At 49.3% G+C, this 14,074-nt stretch overlaps 1 protein-coding gene across 2 annotated transcripts in view; it reads left to right on the plus strand.

Annotated features, from left to right (window-relative positions):
- LOC143302216 (uncharacterized) overlaps positions 1–14,074 on the plus strand; it is a 66,858-nt gene that overhangs the window by 39,949 nt on the left and 12,835 nt on the right. For both annotated transcript variants that reach the window (XM_076616789.1, XM_076616790.1), the window contains exon 2: positions 982–1,313. In XM_076616789.1, the coding sequence (XP_076472904.1) occupies positions 1,240–1,313 (74 nt within the window). In that variant the 5' untranslated portion in view covers positions 982–1,239. The remainder of the gene's footprint in view (positions 1–981; positions 1,314–14,074) is intronic.

Here is a 14,074-nt window from a genome sequence, read left to right on the forward strand (position 1 = left end):
AACATTAGAACGTGTAAATTTTCGACAGTACTTGACTGTTTTTCCCTGTCAATAGAGAAAGTTCTGTCTAAAAGAAATACGTATGGAAGAGACAAAGGTTTTCGATGTTGTTGGGTTTGTTTGGTTTTTTGTTTTTGTTTTGTTTTTGTTTTTTTTCGTTGTTTTTGTTTTTTTTCTTCTTTTTTTTTCTCAGAAAACAACAGATAGAAATTCATGGAGTTTGGGCGGTCTCTACAGTATGAAGACAAACATTTTTGCCGGCTTTTGTCAAAAACGGGGGTACAGGAACAAATAATGCAGCTCGTCAGCAAAGTCGTTTGTGGAACATTTTTCATAGATCCTTTCATTTCTGGGTAAATTGTCAAAACGCGGTCTGGCAATGCATTATTGCTTGCTCTAAACTTTACTAATTCAATTACATAATTATCTGGTAACACTGAAAATAAGCATCTTGACCAAAATTGGGTTGAAACATCATATGATTAAGCATTGTGTCGTTATCTACATATCTAAACCAATCTTGCGAAAACTGATATTTTAATGTGTCTGATTTTAACTATGGAAAGTGCGTCTGGGTCTTATTGCATTTGTGATTCCGAAGGGTTGACAGTGCGCGCGCATGTGTGTGTGTGTTTGGTTGGTCGTTTTTTGTGGTTTTGTTTTGTGGTTGTTGTTTTTTCACAGTCGGTTTGCCTTTGGAAAAGGAAAAATGTTGTAATGGTGTTGTAAAACTATACGGGTTGAGAGAGAAGGCCTTCTCGACATTAAATAAAGTGGCGTTACCGTTTTAGTTGTTGCTGCAATGATTAACATTTGAAAGCACGAACGTCAGTGTGTTAAATCATTTCTTGTTTATTTTCAGAACATGTGCCTTTTTGTTTGATATAATTTTGTGTGTGTTTTACTTTTTCTTCTACTTTAATGACTTCATTTATACTGAATCAGTCAGCTAAGGCGTTTTCTTTTTCGGTTTTTCAACAGGAATTGTTCTGACCGACAACCACCAAAGCCCCAAGGACGTTCCGAAGTGAGGATTAAACACATCGCTATCGCTTCCCACTGCGCTGGCTGACCTCGGCACTTGATCCGCTTATCTGCCCCTGCCTCAGTGACCTCAACCTTGCCTGCCAGCACCCGGCAGACGACATTTGACGTGCGGCAATTTAACGTGCGATCCAACATCTAACACTGCACTGCTGCACAGAGGGAGGGAGTGGTGTCACCCTGAGCAGTACCAACATGGCCGGCATGGCTGGAGAATTCATGAGCAACTGCGAGTCCAAGTATTTCCGGGACAGAATCGTGGCACAGTTGTGAGTTTTGTGTTTGATTGTTTTGTTCGTTCGTTTCTTTCTTTCTTTCCTTCACTGGTTCTTGGCCAGTTTATTTTTTTCTTCCCATCCTTTCATTACCCTCGTTGTTGTTGTATTATTATCATCATCATTGTTGTTGTTCCTATACTGATTCCACTGTTACACCTGCACTGCCCCCTCCACCTTCCTCTTCCCTCTCCCTCCCCCATCCCTCTCCCTCCCCCATGTCATGGACCGAAGAACACAGAGAGGGAGCACAGTTGCTTGAAGGGAGAGAGAGGTTTGTGGGGGAAAGAGGAGGGTGGCGGTGATGGTGTCTGATGCCCCCACCCCCACCCATCCCACCCCCTGCACCTTGATCCCCCACCCTCTCTACTTCCCCCCGTCCATTATCACCAACCCCCACCCCCTGATTGATGGACAGGGGGCAGCAAGACTGGGGGGTGGTGGTGGTGGTGGTGATGGTGTCCACGGGGCGTGTTGTATCGGTGTACTACTCCACCCCTATCCCCCACCCCCACTCCCCTTGTCACATCCAAGGAAAACCGATGGCTGATTGGGGGTTTATTTTGTGTCGATTCAAAATCAGTTCTGCAGTCTATCAAATCAGGTTGTACGAACATTAATTATAACATCATTTTTGAAATAAGATTTTTGATTCATTGTATTCAAATGAGAGGAACTAATACTGAAATGTGCTGGATTCCCTCACACTGTGGGCTTTTCTCCAATGAACGTGCAGATCGTCTTGCAAAGCTTGGAGCTAAAAACGCTTTAAATGCAATTGAACTTCCTCATCGTTTATCATCATCTGAAATGTGTAATATTGTTGAAAGAAATATGCAAAATTCCTTTCTGTCTTTAGAAGTTAACACTTCTGCCTTATTAAATGCTAGAAGAACTGGCAGGGCTGTTAAGAGCATGGCATTTAGGTTATTACTAAATGCCCCATACACAAAATATTGTGAAAATATTGAATGCATTTGCAAGGAACGTTTAACGGTAGAGCACGTTTTAACCCGCTGTTTAGTAATGAAACCTTTTTTGCCTCCAGAAATTACAGAACACGTGTTACCCATTTCATATGTCAACATTTTTTGGAAAAAGTTATATATTTCAAACTGTTCTTTATTAAAGTTAGTTGTTTATTGTAGGTCCCCACATGAACCTCTTTTCAAATAATAATATACAGAAGTAGTGCATACAATATTTAATTATTGAACTTTTTTTTTCCTAATCCCGCTTCCCCCGTCCCGCCTCTCACACACACCCTTCCAGTATTATGTGGGTTTTTTTCTTTCTCCAATCACTGACACTCACACTCTCCATATTAGATTTTGTACTTTATCTTTTCCACATTCTGTTCTCACCCACCCACCTTCTTAGTCCCCTCCCCCTTCCCCCCCTCCCCTCCAACCTCAACCGCCCCCCTTTTCATTCGAATATACAGAAATGTCGATTTCTAATTAATAATAACAATCATCATTATGATAGAAATGATAATAATCCAAATAATAATAATAATAATAATATCATTTATTTTCAGTCTAATATCATCATCTTAGATGAACAGACTATAAATAAATAAACGAACGCCAGCAGGTGGGCGTGGCCTGTCAGACGGTCAGTTCCCACAGAACACAGAACCAATGTCATTGCCGAATGGATCAACGGACACATGCCCAAGGTCTCCCGAAAACTGATCAAACTAATCCTGAGCTCTCCTTATATCTTCTACAGCGACCTTGAACAAATCAGGACACAGGCGATCATCGGTCTGCCGGTGTAGACAGCTTCGGTCAAGGTCGCAGCATCATCAAACCCGGTTGGCCACAGATGGGCCACAGATGGAAGTTTGAACTTATGTTCACGCATTCGTGTATTAACGATTCGCGAAATTGTTAGATCAAATAACTGCTCTGTTTGAGGGTTATTTTGTTCAGTTGGACAACCCTGTATCCCCCACCCCCACCCACCCACCCACCCACCCAATCGCAGAGGAAATGTCTAGGAAAGCAACAAATAGAATAATACTGATGATAGATAAAATGAACGATTCATAAACAATGCAAGATTCTCCCGAAATAGAAAACAACAACACTTTTTGTCCCTATTTGTTTGTATTTCTTTTCTATTGTCACACCAACCATCCTGATGGGTTAGACCCACATTCATGACCACAGTGAACACGAGAAACAGATTACCAAAGAACGTAGCTGAAAGTCTGTCAGGGATTCTTTTTCCGTCGTTTTGCCATCCCCAGGCATCAGCTCGGCGGGTGTTGGTGAGACGTGAATCAAAAAGAGTTACATCTCTCTGGGACATTTTCATGTCGCGTTTCACCCAGTGAGGTTTTTGTTTGTTTGTTGTTGTTTTTTTGTTGTTGTTTTTTGTTTGTTTGTTTGCTATTGTTTTTGTTTAGTTTTTTTTCTACTCACGTCACACGATTTTGAAGATACGTACATTGCTCAGCTGTTTGATCTGATTTCAGACGATCGCGAAGAGTTTAAGAGTGTACCGGTATGAAGCTACAATTAGCTGATACAGCATTGAAAAATGCAAGACGCGTGCGGGTGTCTGTGTTTGTGGTGTGTGTGTGTGTGTGTGTGTGTGTGTTTCGGGAGGGAGAGGGGGAGCAGAACATTATCGGGAGGGGGTAGGGAAGAGGGTAAAAATATGTGGAAAAAAAGCATCTTGTCCATCTGTGTCACTGCATGTCACAGTGTTGATAGTGTATTACTGAAATAAGTAGACTGACGTGCTTTCAGTTTCACGCTATGTTTTTGCCGTGTTACTGAGTGTAAGTTCGTGCTCTCTTTCCGCTCTGTCGAGTTTCACTCATGCAGTTGGACGAATACCGGTCGAACCGGTCGGTAAATATGAGTATAGCAAGGAAGCTTAACTGTCCTGCTTCCCAGGATAAATGATTTAGATAGACTGCATTTGTGACGTTGTCAGAATGACCAGATTCTGTGTTGGAGCACCAGGGGCGGAAACGTTTTAAAATGGTGACGTCCGTCAGGGTTTTTGTTTGGGTTCTGGAAGTTGTTTTGGAAGAGTTGTTGACAGGTTCCAACAAAGAAATGTCAGATCATTTGTCAGGTTGTTTTGGAAGAGGTGTTGACAGGTTCCAACAAAGAAATGTCAGATCATTTGTCAGGTTGTTTTGGAAGAGTTGTTGACAGGTTCCAACAAAGAAATGTCAGATCATTTGTCAGGTTGTTTTGGAAGAGTTGTTGACAGGTTCCAACAAAGAAATGTCAGATCATTTGTCAGGTTGTTTTGGAAGAGTTGTTGACAGGTTCCAACAAAGAAATGTCATTGATCATTTGTCAGCTTGTTTTGGAAGAGTTGTTGACAAGTTCCAGCAAAGAAATGTCAGATCATTTGTAGAGTTGTTGACAAGTTCCAGCAAAGAAATGTCATAGATCATTTGTCAGCTTGTTTTGGAAGAGTTGTTGACAAGTTCCAGCAAAGAAATGTCATTGATCATTTGTCAGCTTGTTTTGGAAGAGTTGTTGACAAGTTCCAGCAAAGAAATGTCATTGATCATTTGTCAGCTTGTTTTGGAAGAGTTGTTGACAAGTTCCAGCAAAGAAATGTCATAGATCATTTGTCAGCTTGTTTTGGAAGAGTTGTTGACAAGTTCCAGCAAAGAAATGTCATTGATCATTTGTCAGCTTGTTTTGGAAGAGTTGTTGACAAGTTCCAGCAAAGAAATGTCATTGATCATTTGTCAGCTTGTTTTGGGCCTGGCTGTCTTCAGTCTGTTGACGGTTTCAGTGCACAGTTAACACATACGAACGCTTCCCTGAACATGTGCATTCGAATTCACACATACACGCGCACGCACACACACGTACCACCAGTACCAATAATGACCATCCTTTTTTACCTTCTAACTCAAGCGTGCACATGGACGAACACCAAACACGCGCATATTATATAATGATTAACTTCCTTCTCAACCCCTTTTCTCACTTCTGACCTTATCCACCTCTCTCTCTCTCTCTCTCCCTCTCTGTATTTACTCCCCTGTGTGTGTGAGAGAGAGTGAGTGTGTGTGTGTGCGCGCGCGCGCGCGCGCGCGTGTATGTATGTGTGTGTGTGTGAGTGAGTGTGAAAGATCGCAGAGAGTGGAGAAAGAGATAAAAGCATGGTGTGCTTCGCTGTGAGTGGTGTTTGCTGTGTAAAATCAACATGTACAGCTTTAATGATTAACCCTTTCACTCTCCGTCCCGCAGGACACCCCCAGCCCGTCCCCCCCCCTTCTCCCCCCCCCCTCCCCACCCACACACACACACCATGCCCTGCCCACCACCTAATCCCGCCCCCACGTTGTGGCGCAGCCCTCTTGTCAAACTGTTTGTTCACACTTCGCCACAGGCACATGCAGCAGGACACTTTCTGCTGCGCTGTTTCCCTGTTCAACGCTGAACGAAGCCCCCTGTAAGCCGTGTTCGCCTCTGAAGAAAAGAAAACTAAAGATTTTCAAAATATGGGGGTGGGTGGGTGGGTGGGGGGGGGGGGTAGAGTGTGGGGGTGCAGTAACGGTCAGATTAGAGTGTGGGGGTGCAGTAACGGTCAGATTAGAGTGTGGGGGTGCAGTAACGGACGGGGGAGGGGGGGGGATACGTTTTGTTTTTGATTTTCAACAGCTGACAGCCTGTGTGTTCAGCCTTATCAGCACTTGTCGCTCGGCCTGACTATGAAGCCACCCAGCAAGGTGAAATTACCCATGTTTGACCCTCAGATACCACCACCACTCTCCTGACACCGCCACTGACAGTTAACACCACTGACACACCGCCATTGACAGCACCACTGACACACCGCCACTGACAGTTAACACCACTGACATACCGTCACTGTCAGTTAACACCACTGACACACCGCCACTGACAGTATCACTGACACACCGCCAATAACAGTTAACACCACTGAGACACCGCCACTGACAGTTAGCACCACTAACACACCGCCACTAACAGTGAACACCACTGACACACCGCCACTAACAGTGAACACCACTGAGACACCGCCACTAACAGTGAACACCACTGACACACCGCCACTAACAGTTAGCACTACTAACACACCGCCACTAACAGTGAACACCACTGACACACCGCCACTAACAGTGAACACCACTGACACACCGCCACTAACAGTGAACACCACTGACACACCGCCACTAACAGTGAACACCACTGACACACCGCCACTAACAGTTAGCACTACTAACACACCGCCACTAACAGTGAACACCACTGACACACCGCCACTAACAGTGAACACCACTGACACACCGCCACTAACAGTTAACACCACTGACACACCGCCACTAACAGTTAGCACTACTAACACACCGCCACTAACAGTGAACACCACTGACACACCGCCACTAACAGTGAACACCACTGACACACCGCCACTAACAGTGAACACCACTGACACACCGCCACTAACAGTGAACACCACTGACACACCGCCACTAACAGTGAACACCACTGACACACCGCCACTAACAGTGAACACCACTGAGACACGTGTATTGTCAGAGCAGGGGCAGCATAGGGTGAGTCCGTTGCAGGTCATCGTACTGGACTGGGTGAAGTAACAGGCAGGTGAGAAAGTGTGGGAGGTGCAGTAACGGTCAGATTAGAGTGGGGGAGGTGCAGTAACGGTCAGATTAGAGTGGGGGAGGTGCAGTAACGGTCAGATTAGAGTGTGGGAGGTGCAGTAACGGTCAGATTAGAGTGGGGGAGGTGCAGTAACGGTCAGATTAGAGTGTGGGAGGGGCAGTAACGGTCAGATTAGAGTGGGGGAGGTGCAGTAACGGTCAGATTAGAGTGGGGGAGGGGCAGTAACGGTCAGATTAGAGTGGGGGAGGTGCAGTAACGGTCAGATTAGAATGGGGGAGGTGCAGTAACGGTCAGATTAGAGTGGGGGAGGTGCAGTAACGGTCAGATTAGAGTGTGGGAGGGGCAGTAACGGTCAGATTAGAGTGTGGGAGGTGCAGTAACGGTCAGATTAGAGTGGGGGAGGTGCAGTAACGGTCAGATTAGAGTGGGGGAGGTGCAGTAACGGTCAGATTAGAGTGTGGGAGGTGCAGTAACGGTCAGATTAGAGTGGGGGAGGTGCAGTAACGGTCAGATTAGAGTGGGGGAGGTGCAGTAACGGTCAGATTAGAGTGTGGGAGGGGCAGTAACGGTCAGATTAGAGTGTGGGAGGTGCAGTAACGGTCAGATTAGAGTGGGGGAGGTGCAGTAACGGTCAGATTAGAATGGGGGAGGTGCAGTAACGGTCAGATTAGAATGGGGGAGGTGCAGTAACGGTCAGATTAGAATGGGGGAGGTGCAGTAACGGTCAGATTAGAGTGGGGGAGGTGCAGTAACGGTCAGATTAGAGTGTGGGAGGTGGAGGGTGCAGTAACGGGTAGTGGGATGGGGCAGTGTGGGGAGTGCAGTAACGGGGAGTGGGATGGGGCAGTGTGGGGAGTGCAGTAACGGGGAGTGGGATGGGGCAGTGTGGGGAGTGCAGTAACGGGGAGTGGGATGGGGCAGTGTGGACGGTGCAGTAACGGGGGGTGGGATGGGGCAGTGTGGGGAGTGCAGTAACGGGGAGTGGGATGGGGCAGTGTGGGGAGTGCAGTAACGGGTAGTGGGATGGGGCAGTGTGGGGAGTGCAGTAACGGGTAGTGGGATGGGGCAGTGTGGGGAGTGCAGTAACGGGGAGTGGGATGGGGCAGTGTGGGACGGTGCAGTAACGGGGAGTGGGATGGGGCAGTGTGGGGAGTGCAGTAACGGGGAGTGGGATGGGGCAGTGTGGGGAGTGCAGTAACGGGGAGTGGGATTGGGCAGTGTGGGGAGTGCAGTAACGGGTAGTGGGATGGGACAGTGTGGGGAGTGCAGTAACGGGTAGTGGGATGGGGAAGTGTGGGGAGTGCAGTAACGGGTAGTGGGATGGGGAAGTGTGGGGAGTGCAGTAACGGGTAGTGGGATGGGGCAGTGTGGACGGTGCAGTAACGGGTGGTGGGATGGGGCAGTGTGGGGAGTGCAGTAACGGGTAGTGGGATGGGGCAGTGTGGGGAGTGCAGTAACGGGTAGTGGGATGGGGCAGTGTGGGGAGTGCAGTAACGGGTAGTGGGATGGGGCAGTGTGGACGGTGCAGTAACGGGTGGTGGGATGGGGAAGTGTGGGGAGTGCAGTAACGGGTAGTGGGATGGGGCAGTGTGGGGAGTGCAGTAACGGGTAGTGGGATGGGGCAGTGTGGGGAGTGCAGTAACGGGTGGTGGGATGGGGAAGTGTGGGGAGTGCAGTAACGGGTGGTGGGATGGGGAAGTGTGGACGGTGCAGTAACGGGTGGTGGGATGGGGAAGTGTGGGGAGTGCAGTAACGGGTAGTGGGATGGGGCAGTGTGGGGAGTGCAGTAACGGGTGGTGGGATGGGGCAGTGTGGGGAGTGCAGTAACGGGTGGTGGGATGGGGCAGTGTGGGGAGTGCAGTAACGGGTGGTGGGATGGGGAAGTGTGGGGAGTGCAGTAACGGGTAGTGGGATGGGGCAGTGTGGGGAGTGCAGTAACGGGTAGTGGGATGGGGCAGTGTGGACGGTGCAGTAACGGGTGGTGGGATGGGGAAGTGTGGGGAGTGCAGTAACGGGTGGTGGGATGGGGCAGTGTGGGGAGTGCAGTAACGGGTAGTGGGATGGGGAAGTGTGGGGAGTGCAGTAACGGGGAGTGGGATGGGGCAGTGTGGGGAGTGCAGTAACGGGGAGTGGGATGGGGCAGTGTGGACGGTGCAGTAACGGGGAGTGGGATGGGGCAGTGTGGAGGGTGCAGTAACGGGTGGTGGGATGGGGCAGTGTGGGGAGTGCAGTAACGGGTAGTGGGATGGGGCAGTGTGGGGAGTGCAGTAACGGGTAGTGGGATGGGGCAGTGTGGGGAGTGCAGTAACGGGTAGTGGGATGGGGCAGTGTGGGGAGTGCAGTAACGGGTAGTGGGATGGGGCAGTGTGGGGAGTGCAGTAACGGGGAGTGGGATGGGGCAGTGTGGGGAGTGCAGTAACGGGTAGTGGGATGGGGCAGTGTGGGGAGTGCAGTAACGGGTAGTGGGATGGGGCAGTGTGGAGAGTGCAGTAACGGGTGGATGACACGATGAATATGGTAGGTGCAGTTAGAGGAAATGATAATGGAAGAGTATTGAGGGTGTGGTGACGGGTAGGTGATGAGGGAATGTGGATGGGTGAGAGGGACAGAGAGAGTGCACTAACGGGTAGGTGACAGATGGTAGGTGCACTAACGGGTAGATGATTGGTTTGGGGTGGGGGTGAGAAGAATGCAGAAACATGCCAGCTGACAAGGTAAGGGGAAAGGGTTGAGTGACGGGTTAGCAACAACAGGTATGAATGGATTGCCCCGTCATAAACTGCAGGTCATAAAAACAACAATGGAGGAGTTTATAAAATAAAATAAAAGATACATAATGAAATAAAAACTGTTGGTTGTAAATTTAGACTCACTTTTCATTTGAGGCGTCCAACGTCTTTCAGACTTCGGGGACTGTGTCAGGTTGAAATGACAGTGGAAGTAAAACGATGCTTAAGAAAAGATATGAGTATTAATCAGTATAGGAAGGCGAGGATGAACAGAAAAGTGAGTGGAGATGGACATAAAGGAGGTGGAGGACGGAAGGAAGGGGTGGGGATGATTGTCACAGGGTGTGGAAGGGGTGAAGATGCCTGTCACAGGGTGTGGAAGGGGTGGGGATGTCTGTCACAGGGTGTGGAAGGGGTGGGGATGCCTGTCACAGGGTGTGGAAGGGGTGGGGATGTCTGTCACAGGGTGTGGAAGGGGTGGGGATGTCTGTCACAGGGTGTGGAAGGGGTGGGGATGTCTGTCACAGGGTGTGGAAGGGGTGGGGATGTCTGTCACAGGGTGTGGAAGGGGTGGGGATGCCTGTCACAGGGTGTGGAAGGGGTGGGGATGATTGTCACAGGGTGTGGAAGGGGTGGGGATGCCTGTCACAGACAGGGTGTGGAAGGGGTGGGGATGCCTGTCACAGACAGGGTGTGGAAGGGGTGGGGATGCCTGTCACAGACAGGGTGTGGAAGGGGTGGGGATGCCTGTCACAGACAGGGTGTGGAAGGGGTGGGGATGCCTGTCACAGACAGGGTGTGGAAGGGGTGGGGATGCCTGTCACAGACAGGGTGTGGAAGGGGTGGGGATGCCTGTCACAGACAGGGTGTGGAAGGGGTGGGGATGCCTGTCACAGACAGGGTGTGGAAGGGGTGGGGATGCCTGTCACAGACAGGTTGGAAGGGGTGGGATGCTGTAAGGGTGGAGGGGTGGGATTCTGTCACAGACAGGTATGGAAGGGGTGGGGATGCCTGTCACAGACAGGGTGTGGAAGGGGTGGGGATTCCTGTCACAGACAGGGTATGGAAGGGGTGGGGATGCCTGTCACAGACAGGGTGTTGAAGGGGTAGGGATGATTGTCACAGGGTGTGGAAGGGGTGGGGATGCCTGTCACAGACAGGGTGTGGAAGGGGTGGGGATGCCTTGTCACAGGGTGTGGAAGGGGTGGGGATGCCTGTCACAGACAGGGTGTGGAAGGGGTGGGGATGCCTGTCACAGAGTGTGGAAGGGGTGGGGATGCCTGTCACAGACAGGGTGTGGAAGGGGTGGGGATTCCTGTCACAGACAGGGTGTGGAAGGGGTGGGGATGCCTGTCACAGACAGGGTATGGAAGGGGTGGGGATGCCTGTCACAGACAGGGTGTGGAAGGGGTGGGGATGCCTGTCACAGACAGGGTGTGGAAGGGGTGGGGATTCCTGTCACAGACAGGGTATGGAAGGGGTGGGGATTCCTGTCACAGACAGGGTGTGGAAGGGGTGGGGATTCCTGTCACAGACAGGGTGTGGAAGGGGTGGGGATTCCTGTCACAGACAGGGTGTGGAAGGGGTGGGGATTCCTGTCACAGACAGGGTATGGAAGGGGTGGGGATGCCTGTCACAGACAGGGTGTGGAAGGGGTGGGATCAGAGGGAAGAAGGAAGGGGTGGTGCCTCTGTGAGAGGAACTGGTTCTGATGGGGTGGTGGTGGGTGAGAGGGACGAGTTGTTTGTGGGCGTTTTCTTTTAACATGGTGTCATAACGATAGTCCGACATGTCAAGAGTCCGACAATCATTAATGCAACGTGGCAGTAGTCCGACGTGTCATCAGTCCGACAATCATTAATGCAACGTGGCAGTAGTCCGACGTGTCATCAGTCCGACAATCATTAATGCAACGCGGCAGTAGTCCGACGTGTCATCAGTCCGACAATCATTAATGCAACGTGGCAGTAGTCCGACGTGTCATCAGTCCGACAATCATTAATGCAACGTGGCAGTAGTCCGACGTGTCAAGAGTCCGACAATCATTAATGCAACGCGGCAGTAGTCCGACGTGTCATCAGTCCGACAATCATTAATGCAACGTGGCAGTAGTCCGACGTGTCATCAGTCCGACAATCATTAATGCAACGTGGCAGTAGTCCGACGTGTCATCAGTCCGACAATCATTAATGCAACGTGGCAGTAGTCCGACGTGTCATCAGTCCGACAATCATTAATGCAACGTGGCAGTAGTCCGACGTGTCATCAGTCCGACAATCATTAATGCAACGTGGCAGTAGTCCGACGTGTCATCAGTCCGACAATCATTAATGCAACGCGGCAGTAGTCCGACGTGGCGATGGTCCTACGTAGAAATGATCCGACATGGTAACAAACCGACGTGTCATCAGTCCGAGTTCTTTTTTCTTAATTTTTTTAAAAATCACAACAGTGTCTGTCATGTTTGCATATCCCCCCTCCCTCTCTCTCTCTTTATCTGTGTGTGTGTGTTTGTGTGTCTGTCTGTCTCACTCTGTCATCTGATGATCTCCATCTCTTTCCCTCTCTGTCTTTGTTTCTCTCATTCCCATGACCCCTCAGCTGCTGTTTGTCTGTGTGTCTGCCTGATTGTAATTACCTACCAACATTCCTGTCTGCCTGCCTGTCTGTCTGTCTGTCTCTCTCTGTCTCTCTGTGTGTCTCTGTCTCTCTCTCTCTCTCTGTCTGGCTCTCTCTGTCTGTCTCTCTCTCCGTCTCTGTCTCTCTCCGTCTCTGTCTCTCTCTGTCTGTCTGTCTCTCTCTCCTCTCTGTCTCTCTCTCGGGGGGCCATGACGGGTAATGGCGGCCAGGCAGCAGCTCATGCCAACAGGTGCAGGGAATTTTGCGCTTTGGAGAGTGGTGAAGGACTGTTCCCACCCAGAATTGTGTGCAGCTGTTTTGCAAAAGAATAGTGCAAAGGTAATACAGAAAAAATGGTAGACCTGATGACTTGGAGGGCTGCTATCGGTTCTTTTTGTGGAAAAACGCAAGGTTTGCAAAATGTGTACCGTGACTTTTCACAAGAACAACAGGTGAGCGATGACAGTGATACTCGGGCATGTATCTCGACGACTGATGTTATTGTCGCTTTCGCGTCTTGTTGCATCATCGTGGCACTGATCAACAGTATTTTATGCAATGTATGGTCAATGTTGTCTTTGGACGGTGCATGGTTAAGCAATGAAGGACATGCAAGAATAACTAGGTCATGTGCAGAAGATGTCCTGTTTGTCAATGGCAGTGGCATTTATTGTCAGCTAGCAGTGCACGTGCCAGTGCTTGTTTCCGCCTTTTGCGTGGAGCACGCAGTGTTGTCGCTGCGCAGGCTGATTTTTAGTGGAGACATTGAGACAAACCCTGGCCCCAACACGAACGGACAACCCAATACAACTGAAGAGTGTGACAAGGTGACAGACACAGTGACAGTCCGTGACGACATTGTTAACAAACTGATGCAAGCCATGCAGAAACAGTTCACTGAACAAACTCGAGTAATCAGAAACGACCTGACTGAAATCAAAGACGAACTGGGTCAAGTTAAACAACAATGTGAAGAAATTAATACACGATGTGACAGACTTGAGAATGAACACAGGCACCTGACGGAGACAGTGACTTGCATCACAACCGACATGCAACAACTGTTTGAAGAATAGAATGAAAAGAGAGAAGAATTTCGACAACTCTCAGATACAGTTAATGAGATCAGACAAGAGACTGACCAACTCAAATCGGACACAGACAGACTGGAGGACTTCTCACGCAGGGATAATTTGAGGTGTTTTGGAATTCCCCAGTTGGAGTCCAAAGAAACTTTTGAAACATGTGCGAAAGCAGTCGTGGATACTCTCAACAACATTGACGGACACAAAACATGGACTGACAATGACATTATAAGAGCACATCGGACGGGATATGAACGACATGGACAACCAAAGCCCATGATTGTTAAATTCAGCAAATGGAAAGACAAAATGTCATTACTGACCAACAGAGACAGGAGAGAAAGACTGCAGGGAAGGGGAGTGCGGATCGCCAACGACTTGACAAGGGCACAGGCCCAGATCGTTGCTAGTGCGAGAAGAGAGGGGAAAAGAGCATTTTTCCAAAAAGGACAGTTGGTAATTGGTCCTAGACTTCTTGATACCCGAACGTACACACAGGTTGCAGGGGGAGGGGCTGATCACAGTGTAGGTGCCAGTTCCGACACAGCACATCACGATCAGTCCTCAGTGGTGATGAAGCAGGGGGTGTCTGTCTTGGTCATTCAACAGGAAAAGTCCCTTCACCCTGACAGTAGACAGAACTTGACGGTGACAGACAACAATACAGAACAGTGCAAAACAGA

Source organism: Babylonia areolata, chromosome 29, assembly GCF_041734735.1.
Source record: "Babylonia areolata isolate BAREFJ2019XMU chromosome 29, ASM4173473v1, whole genome shotgun sequence".
In the NCBI taxonomy this organism is placed as follows: Eukaryota; Metazoa; Mollusca; class Gastropoda; order Neogastropoda; family Buccinidae; genus Babylonia; species Babylonia areolata.